Source organism: Filicampus tigris, chromosome 2 (genome assembly GCF_054856515.1).
Source record: "Filicampus tigris isolate MCC_2025a chromosome 2, RoL_Ftig_1.0, whole genome shotgun sequence".
NCBI classification, from domain to species: Eukaryota; Metazoa; Chordata; class Actinopteri; order Syngnathiformes; family Syngnathidae; genus Filicampus; species Filicampus tigris.
This window is the reverse complement of record NC_141218.1, coordinates 6,774,371-6,784,494: the sequence shown is the minus strand read 5'-3', so window position 1 is coordinate 6,784,494 and position 10,124 is coordinate 6,774,371. Positions and strand designations below refer to the sequence as shown.

Here is a 10,124-nt window from a genome sequence, read left to right as displayed (position 1 = left end):
TAAAATGAGTTGTAGGGATTGATTTTGTTGACTTATTCCTTCAGTATACAAGTACATTTCTATTGAGCGTACTTAGGCGCACACACGTAACCTCTCCCAAGTGCTCATTCGTCGAAAACGACGACTTTGCGTAGCTTGTAAAACAGTACGAATGTCCGACAGTTTGGGGAGCACCTAAATGCATCACAGGAAAGGAGGGAAACGGAATCAGGACGATGACAAGTGTCCTCAGCGCCCCCGGTGGACACTTGGGCAAACTACATGACAATCTATTGTTTTTCAGTCCAATGTCGATAAGCAATACATGGATTTATGATCCTTCTCCTACTGTACTCGACACGCATTTATCTTTTCATCCATTTTCTATACTATATTTCTTGAGCTGGAGCCTGAACCTGAAGTAGCTGGAGAAAACATACAAATTCCACACAGGAACCTCAGATCTCCACAACTGAGTACGACATAGTTCTCAGTCTGACATTTAGAGCAATTACCTTGAAACATGTAAAATGTATCTAGAAACAAATCTTCACTTTACAGGGCCTTTAATGGGAGTTGGTTTCTTCAGTAAAAATAGTGAGCATCTATCGTGTTAATCCTTTATTGTCAGTACATTGCAGGTCTTCTCACAACAAGCAGATATACATATACTAGTTGTATATATCATCATCATCATCCAATACGAGGAGAGCAACAGTTAGTATTACAGGCTAGCTTCGACCACACCTCCACCCCGCGCCTCCAAAGTACGACACAGGTGTATGCTCTTTAACGTGAAAAAAATAAGACACGGGAATAAATAAATAATAAATACAATAAATAAGGTACACATGTAGCTCAGCAGAAGACACCAGGCAGGCATGAGGCTATTTTTTACAGCCACAAGGCAAAGCAAGGTCACACGATCACACCAATTCTGGTCCAACTGGCAAAATGCCGCTGCATACATCTTCAAGTATGTTTACTCCAAGCGACGACGTGACGTGACGACGAAGGCCGCACGGGTCCCTCACTGAGGTCAAAATACACGCTGCCATCGACAGAGACAAAATGATTTTTAAAAAGCTTTCAGAAAAGGTACAAGGAGGTACACAACAGAGCATCAGGCCAGCATGCAGCCCACAAACGTAGATTAGTTTATTGGATTATTCTATTTTTATTGCCCTCACAGTGAATAGCTGATCATATTGATGGTGTTTGTGTAGTATTTTATGCTGGGTCAGTTGTTCTCGAGAATGTCAACTTGTGCTTTTCTAAATCAGAGGTGGCGAAGTACTCACAATCTGTACGTACGTGGAAGCATCATGTAAAAAAAGCCTGGTAAAAGTAGAAGTAGTGATTAAACTGCTGCAGTTAAGTAAAAAAAAAAAAAAACGGACTGAAGTCTCCTTCACTACAAAAGGAAAAAGCTAGATAGCATTGGCTCAACATTTATGCCATCGGAAAAAGCCAGTTAGTTTGACTTTTATGCTAGCAAAATGACGTGTTCCCATAGCATTGCTAACAATGTGAATCATCAAGTTACAAAACATGCTAAATTAGCTGACGACAACAAATGAAAAACCACACCTATCTTGTGTTTTTATTTATAGACAGAATTTTCCAACACCAGAAGCTGGTGGTTTTTAGGCTGGCACAAGACAAAATGCATTCGCCACTGCTCATACTTGTACCGTAGTTGACAACATGAACCAATTCCCTCTCCGAATCTGTTGCCGTCGTCGTTTTATGCTCCCCAGTGTTCCACAGTGTCACTGCTGTCCCTGTTTTTCTGCCTCATAAGACCCCGTTTATCACCTTCCGCCTGCAGCGCGGGTACTGGGTACCCTTCTGCCGTCTGTCTATCCGCCTTTTCGTCAAGCTGGACCAAATAGTAATTGCCTATAGGTTGGTCTGACTATCATTTTAAATGGGCAGCAAGCCAATTTTGACAAACTTAGGAGTAGAAAGTCTGTTGTCATATCTGTTTTCAATGCAGAGAGTAGAATTAAAGTTACCTGATAAACAATACTTTAAACACGGAGTTTGCAGTTAGAACCGCTAGCAAAATTTGAATGTAGCCTCACTCCCCAGTGACGTGCATGATTATGAAAGTGACTAGTCACAGAGAAGGCTGTCAAGCTTCAACTAAACAGCGCTAGCAATAGTAAGCTAGCATTAGCACTGTAAACAAGCTGACGTTAACCACAGCTGCTATATCGGTAGCATGATAGCTTATTTGTAATTGAGTGTTAGAAAAACACAAAATGTTTTGGAACGTAAAATCAATTCAAAATCAAAACTATCCTGAAGCCCAAGCTAACAGGTTAGTGACAGGTTGCAGCAGTGTGTGCTGTGTTTCTTTAAAAAAACACACACACACACACACACACAGAAAAAACTGCAAAACTCCTCCTTCAAGCAAAAAGCAACCCAACTACAGTAAGGGAGTATTTGTACTTTGGTCCATCACACAACTGTGTTAAATACTCACTTAGTATGTGAATCCATTAGCCATTACCGACTGCCGCTGTCATTGAATACAGTACCGTTAGCAGGGCTGAACACTGTTTCGATTCCTTTCGTGGATGTGGAGGACGCCGGCATGCACACAAGACGACCACATGCGAGCACAATGGACGCCATTGAGTGGCCTCACCATGGGAATATACAGTACAGTACACTCGTGTGGTTTGCATTGCTGTTCAGGTTGAATACAGCGGATAGATACTGATTGGTGATGTTTAACAAAGCCACGACTACTGCTGCTTTTGCCACTAAATCACTCACAATTCACCACTGTGACCTTGTGACGTATGTAACACCAATCAATCAATCAAGTAATCCGTCCCGCATGCAAAAGCCACATTAAAAAGTCAACAAGCAGCCTCTCAACACAAAACACTCAACTTGGAAGTGTCCGCCTAAACCTGCCCAACACCCCCACTTTATTTTTTTTTAACTTATTGCTGAGCAGCTGTGATCCCATGATGCATTGCTGCTTCACTTAGAGGGACTAGCTCATGCAAACAGCCCGAAGTGGTGTAAGAAGAAAGAAAAGAAGACGAGGCGAGAGCCATGCGACGGCACCCTGACAGGAACGACTCAAACAAGACGACACACACACTCAACACACACACACGCGGTGGGACGACCCCCACTCGGTAGCGGCGCTGCTCGGCGGCGTGAAGCGCCAAGCCAGCAAACATCATGTGGTCATTTGCTCGCTCCCTTCTCGTCCCGCAGCCTCGCCTTCTCCGACATCAACGCAGTCGCACAAAGCACAGCAAAAGAAGAAGAAGAAGACAGGACGAGGAGGGAGAAGAGGAGGATGCTAAAATAGGACCGTGGCGATGGCCGTGTGGGTGGCGGGGCCTTAATGCGGGAGCGGCACCAGGATGTCGACGTAGTTGATGGGGAAGAAGCCGGAGTGGCCGTGGATCATTCCCTCATACCAGTTGTCATCGATCTGATTGGTCAGCGTGATGACATCTCCCTCCTTGAAGCCCAGCTCGCCTTCATTCTCCGGCTCAAAGTCGTAGAGCGCCCGGCAGCACGGCTGGTCCAGCGGGGCTGCGACACACGCATACACACATGGGAGTTCATCAAGCAGTTTTGAACACTTTAAAGGCGAAGTCAACGCAAGCATTTTTTTTTTCAAGAATAGTTGAAGCAGGGCTTTCTGATAAATATTGCGTTTGTGGAATAGGTGTTAATCCACTCGTTTTTAGCCATCTCCGGGGGCGGCCATTTTGTCTTCTGTCGACTGAAAATGACATCACAACTGCTCAGGTAACGACCAATCACGGCTCAGATTCAGAAAACAGGTCAGCCGTGATTGGTCGTTGGGAGCAGTTGTGATGTCATTTTCAGTCGACAGAAGACAAAATGGCCGCCCTCAGAGATGGCTAAATACGAGTGCATTTTGCTGCTTGATTTATATCCCACAAACGCGAAATTAATCAGAATGCCGTGTTTCAACTAGTGGGCCTGTTGGGAACATAATAACAAAAAATATGTTAGGGTTGACTTCCGCTTTAAACTTGATAACCTATTAGTTGTAAGTATAAGTTATTTAATCAAACGGATAATGAGTCAATGCAGCTCCTTAGCTCGGGGCTCCATTTGTGTTAAAGTAGCAGTTGTTTGAAAGTTTACAATTACCCTAACATTTATCTCAATTTCCATTAGCCACTCATTGTCGCTTTGCATTATATGTTAGCAGTATGGTAGCCGACAAAACATGTGATCGGCATCTGGCAACCAGTGGTGACCCGTCAAATTTGGTTGCTTGGCAGGTGGTACCTAGGAAGATACTTTGATCCCAGAGTAGGTACCTAAGTAGGTACATTGTCATTTAAGTACAGTAGGTAAGTACCAGGTATGGCTAAAAACGGGTGGATTAAATCTTATTCCATAAACGCAATATTTATCAGAATGCCTTTCCATATTCTTGGAAAAAAATATGTTTGGGTTGACTTCCCCTTTGTGTAACTAGGTATGTACATTTTTGTACCTGGTGATCTTCCGGGGGATTTAGCGGAGTGGAGGCCACCATTGTGGCTCTCACTGGGCGGCAGTAGCTCCAAAGTCATGCGCGGTTTCGGAACAAACTCCTTCCTGGGCTTACTGGACACTTCCTTTATCCTGAAAGTTGGAGGCTTTCAGAAGAATAACGTCGAAACACGACGACAAGGTTGACTGTTGCCTACCTGTCGTCCATCTTGCTGGAGAGCTGCTGGAGGATCTGAGCGGTGCGACTGTGGTACTCCAACTGGGCCTGGACCAGTGCCGCCAACTGGCTCACCTGCTCAATCTGTAACGCAAGTATACTGGAATCTAATTCTGCTCCGTTTGATGTCGCGTCCGCAGAGGAGGTGGAGGTCTTACGTCGCTCTCCAGAAGGTTGAACATGCTCTGCTCTGCGATCTCCTTGCTCTCGTCAAACTTCTCCAGAGCTTGTTTGATCTCGTCGTCCTGCACCTTCCCCTGACGCTTCTTCTTGTAGTCGAAGTCCAGACGGCGGCCTTCCATCTTCTTCAGGTGGTGCTGAGAAGGAGCAGTGTGAGGAAGGGCACGTGAGTATGTGTGTGTTGGTCGTGATCGCTTTTGGCAACCTTGTACCGTTCACCTGAATCTCTTTCAGGTCTTTGTCGTGGAGGTTCTGCAGTGGGTCGATGAAGTTCTGTTTCACCTCCATGTCCAGGGCATCCTTCACCTCGCCTAGCTCCTTCATCGACTCGCCAGCATCAATGAGTGCCAGGCCTCAGTGGGGGGAAGACCAGGATGAGGTCAAGAAAAACGAAGGGGGGAAGAAGGACCACAACAAGGACGAGGGTGAAAAGCATACAACACGAATGATACGAAAAATGAGCGTGAGGATTTGTGTTGGACGAGAGTCCTTACCAAAGCAGGAGTCCTCCCCGAGTTCCCGTCCAAACTTCAACATGGCGTCTCCCAGGACCGACTCGGCCTGCGGGTATCCGGGTCCCTTCTCCTGGCCGCGGATTTTCGACATGGTGTTGATCATGCTGAGCTTGGCCCTGGAGGCCGGGTTGGGCTGCAGGTACTCGGTGGTTTTGGTCATGATGTCCAGAACCGCTCGGCTGGTCACGTCCACTTTCTTGCGGGGACACGCGCAACTTAAGCACGGAAAGACACTCGCGTCTCGTCCTCTTCCTCATCACGTCAACGCATTTACCTTCTCCATTTCTTTAAAGTCATCGTCAAGCTTGGTTCCTTCGGCGCCGCCCACCTTCTCGCTGACTTTCTGTGGAGCGCGTGAAGAAGAACGGCGTTAGGACGAAGGGTGCGAAGAAGTACACGAAGAGAATGAAGAAGGGCGCAGATGAGCTGCTGTCTGTCATGTGACCAGGCGGGTCAAACAAAACACACCTCTCCTCCCACTCAAGGGCAAAAAACAAAACTAAATAAGAGAGCATCAAGACGCAAACATGCAGCGTGAGGATGCAGTTACCATGGAGACGCAGCCCTTGGGCACTCCTCGTGTTACATAAGCATCTCCGGAAGTTATTCCACGATGCCCTCATCAGACGAGGCCTCGTGTGTGTGCGTGTGTGTGCGCGCGTGCGTTCACTCCAGATGTGTGTCTGCATCAGACAGGAAGTGGAAACACACAACTGCAGAGATCTTCTATGGCGACTGATGAGCACCCCGTCAGTTTTAATCACAAGTCAACGCAAACCTCAACACGTACATCACTAACGTCACGTGTGATTCCCTCGAGGTCCATCAATTATTGACCCGGCCAACCGCAGCGCGTGCGTGTCACACTTGCCCGCCTCTCACACGTGTGCGGTTGCCATGGCGACACCATTCTCTGAACAGCATGGGGCGGGGAAGGGAATTGTTGCATTCAAGAGGCCGCCAAAACAAAAGCCGTTTCGGCTCGCTGTAAAATTAAAGACCGCTGTGCCGTCATGAGGATGGTAACCATGGTGACCTGGCAACAAACTCATTTGGGAATAATACGGCATAATAGATGTAATGGAAATACAGTGGTGCCTTGACTTACAAGTGCCCAAATTTATGAGTAGGGGTCCAGCTATTTTTTTTTTTTTTTTTTTAATCCAGTAATGGATGGTTAAACACAGTAAAATGTACTGTACATGTGAGGTGAAGGCATTATTTTTGTCCTCATGTACTACTGTAGTATCTGTGACTTTTGAGTGTATGCCTTTTAAAGGCAGCGCCTTGCCTGGTGAGTGACGTGGGTGCCAGCTAATGCGTGTAGAGTTGGCTGGCTTGAGCTCAGCTCATGGCTCAACTTTATTTATAGAGCACTTTAAAAACAGACACAGCATACAAAGTGCCGTATATAAAGTAAAAATCACACATATGAAAACAAAGACTGTTAAAACAATAATTTAATAACATAAAAATAGTAAACACAATAAAAGATTAAAATAATGCTGAATCTCAGAGTCAAAAGGCAAAGAATAAAAATGTATTTTGAGATGAGTTTTTAAGAGTTTTTAATGGACGGAGAGGGGGCTTGCCTAACATTTCACGGAAGGTCAGTCCAAAGGGAGTGTCTGGCAAGTTAATAGGTTTGATCCCCTCTGAGGTTTATTTTTTTTCAAGAATATGTTCTTTGCAATCCCACTAGTTGAAACAAGGCATTCTGATAAATATTGCGTTTGTGGAATAAGAGTTAATCCACCCGTTTTTAGCCATCTCTGGGGGGGGGGCAGACATTTTTTTAACTTTTGTCGACTGAAAAATGGCATCACAGTTGCTTGGGGCTCAGGTAACGACCAGTCACAGCTCACCTGTTTTCTGAAGCTGAGCCATGATTGGTCATTATCTGAGCCCTGAGCAACTGTGATGTCATTTTCAGTTGACAGAAGTGACAAAAGAAGTGGCCGCCCCCGGAGATGGCTAAAAACGGGTGTTTTTTGCTGCTTAACTCATATTCCACAAACACAATATTAATCAGAATGCCGTGTTTCAACTAGTGGACCTGCATAGAACATATTCTTGAAAAAAATTGTTTTGGGTTGACTTCCACATTGAAGTGCTACGGCCAATCACGACCAATCACGGCCGGCCTGTTTTCTGAAGCTGAGCCGTGATTGGTCATTACCTGAGCCCTCAGCAGTTGTGATGTCATTTTTAGTCGACAGAAGTGACAAAATGGCAGCCCCCTGAGATGGCTAAAAAGGGCAGAATTTTGCTGCTTAACTCAGATTCCACAAAAGCAATATTAATCAGAATGCCGTGTTTCAACTAGTGGACCTGCTGGGAACATATTCTTGAAAAAATTGGTTTGGGTTGATATCCCAAATTAAGGAGGAAGCGTCCTTTTTGCTTAGCGGGACATAGATCTGACTGTAATCCGCATGGTAGTGTAAGAAAATACCATGCTTCCTTAAGATGAAACCAAGGGGTAGTAAATATCATGAAAACAGCAGGGACCTCCAAATTGAACCCTGTGGAACACCATATGACAGTGGGGCGGAGGGGCAGAGTGGGGCTTGGAGCACCCATCTAAGGCTACCACAAAATGTTCTGCCTGCCAAATAGGATCTAAACCACACGAGAGCGCTACCACAGCTTGTGAAATCACACACAAGGCCACATTCCTTTAAAGGCACACATCCAACACACACATTCAACAGACTGTTAAAGTAGTTACACTTTATCAAACCAGTCAAGGTAGAGGTCTTATAGCTTCCCTCGCCCTTTTACTCATGTTTTATTCAGTCAGGTGACTGAAGTGTCACGTTTCCCGCGTCTGATGATGGCGGCGGCCATGCTGCGGCGCTTCAGCTCTAACGCAAACCCACACACACCCACAAACACATGCAGAGATTTGTCCCACTTTCTGAGCTCCTGGGTGGGAATATCCATGTTAACTGTTTGCGGTTGACAAATGGGATCATGGGAGTGATGTGTTTAAGGACACACAATAAGGTGCGCAGGGTCAAAGGTTCGATATGGACGTTCTTGGGGTGAACAACTTGCGCGGGGAGGTGCCGGGGAGTTGGACTGAGGGAAGGTGATGGAGGGGACGTGTGGAAGGGAAAGATGCTGTGATGGAGGATGGAGGGAATTCCCTGTTGTGTGCAGCAACAGCCAATCAAAAGCGCCGCCTCAAAGGCCTCGCTGTTACGTAACATTACATCCCACCGTGCGCGTGCCAGTCACCCAGAAGACACGCTTCCACACACGGGCACACGCACAATATCTTTAAAAAATGGTTGACTAACTGCAAGAGAGCCAGACGTGTGTCATGAAATGTATCAAAACGTGGTGGAAAGGTCCTTGGAAGGCAGCCCGGCGGGCGCGTCGTGTTTACGTCTGGATGTTGGCGAGGATGCTGAAGATGCGCGCGCGCGCGCGCACGACGCCGTACCTGCGTGGCTTTGTGGAACTGCTTCTTCAACCCCGCGACGGACATTCCCGCGGCTCTAAAATGGACTCGAATGCGCTGAAAAGGTGGTCACGGACGAGACTTTCATCCACTCGGCGTCCACTCGTGAGGATATTGCACGCAGCGAGGCAGCTGCCTTGCGTTCGCTTTGCAGTCCGCAGAAAAGACCAGAGGAGAGGAGGAGGAAGAGGAGGATGATGGTCCGCCAAAGATCGTCTATTGCTATTAGGTCAGCCAAAGTCGACGGCTCTTTTTGCGCTTCAATCTAGACATCAGCTCAACATAGATGATCTTTGGAGCGACGTTTGTTTTTGTTTCGTTTTTTAACATTTTGTTTTTAATTATATATTTTAATATTTTCTAAACCATAGGTACCAGGACGCCCGAGGTTAGTGAAAATCTGCTAAATTTGGTGGCTATTACAACAACAAACAAAAAAAAAAACATTGAAAAATAATATTGAAAAATTTTTTTTGAAAATGTGAAACTGCGGGTGCCGAACCGCGAGTATGCGGAGGTCCACTGTATTACATTAAATGGTAAATGGTAAATGGACTGCATTTATATAGAAAAACACACAGTCATAACTTTTACATGCCAGATAATCTGCAAACACAAATTCTTCTGGCGGCTAGTAAAAGACTATTACCAGAAAGTAGTTGAATCCGTTGCCTCCTACACTGGAGGAGTGGTTTGGGATAATTCTTAATCCACTGTATACAAAATGTATAGATATATTGTATTATGCTGCAGCTTTCAATGCACACTAGGACACACACTCGAGGCCACCAGGGGAGAGGGCTTTCGGCCTCGTCAGGCAAAAAAGTATCCACAGTGGAATTTCTACACCCCGGTTCTTGTAATGTTTACAGGTGATATTGTGTCCAAATGAAATCATGATACATTAAATTTGCCTTTGAGTATTTAATTACAAAATACAAAAATTATGGTCGAGGAGAAACAGCAGCGCTGGGTCTTTCCGCCATCTCCCGTGGGATCAGGAAGTCAGGAATATGAGATAATACAATACAATTTTATTTACACATTTTTTAGGGGATTGAAGTTGTTTTAAAATAATACAGTGCAATTTTGGTGACATTTATCGTTGTATTATTTGGACCAGTGCAATTTCGGGGGATTTACGGTAGTCCTTTTATAACCAATACAACTTTTGGGATTTTACGGTAGTCTTATTTTAACCAGTGTAACTTGTAACTTGGGGATTTACTGTAGTATAATTGTCAAAACC

The 10,124-nt window shown here is 45.4% G+C and overlaps 1 protein-coding gene across 1 annotated transcript; it reads right to left on the bottom strand.

Moving 5' to 3' along the window:
• Positions 1 to 587: 587 nt before the first annotated feature.
• Positions 588 to 9,076, bottom strand: LOC147151080 (endophilin-A1-like). Its single transcript, XM_086023569.1, has 8 exons — positions 8,858 to 9,076; positions 5,681 to 5,749; positions 5,386 to 5,602; positions 5,111 to 5,244; positions 4,870 to 5,028; positions 4,692 to 4,795; positions 4,496 to 4,626; positions 588 to 3,552 (listed from the first exon to the last, which is right to left on the bottom strand). The coding sequence occupies exons 1-8, from the start codon at positions 8,900 to 8,902 to the stop codon at positions 3,356 to 3,358; spliced, it is 1,056 nt and encodes a 351-aa protein (XP_085879695.1). The 5' UTR covers positions 8,903 to 9,076; the 3' UTR covers positions 588 to 3,355.
• Positions 9,077 to 10,124: the final 1,048 nt, after the last annotated feature.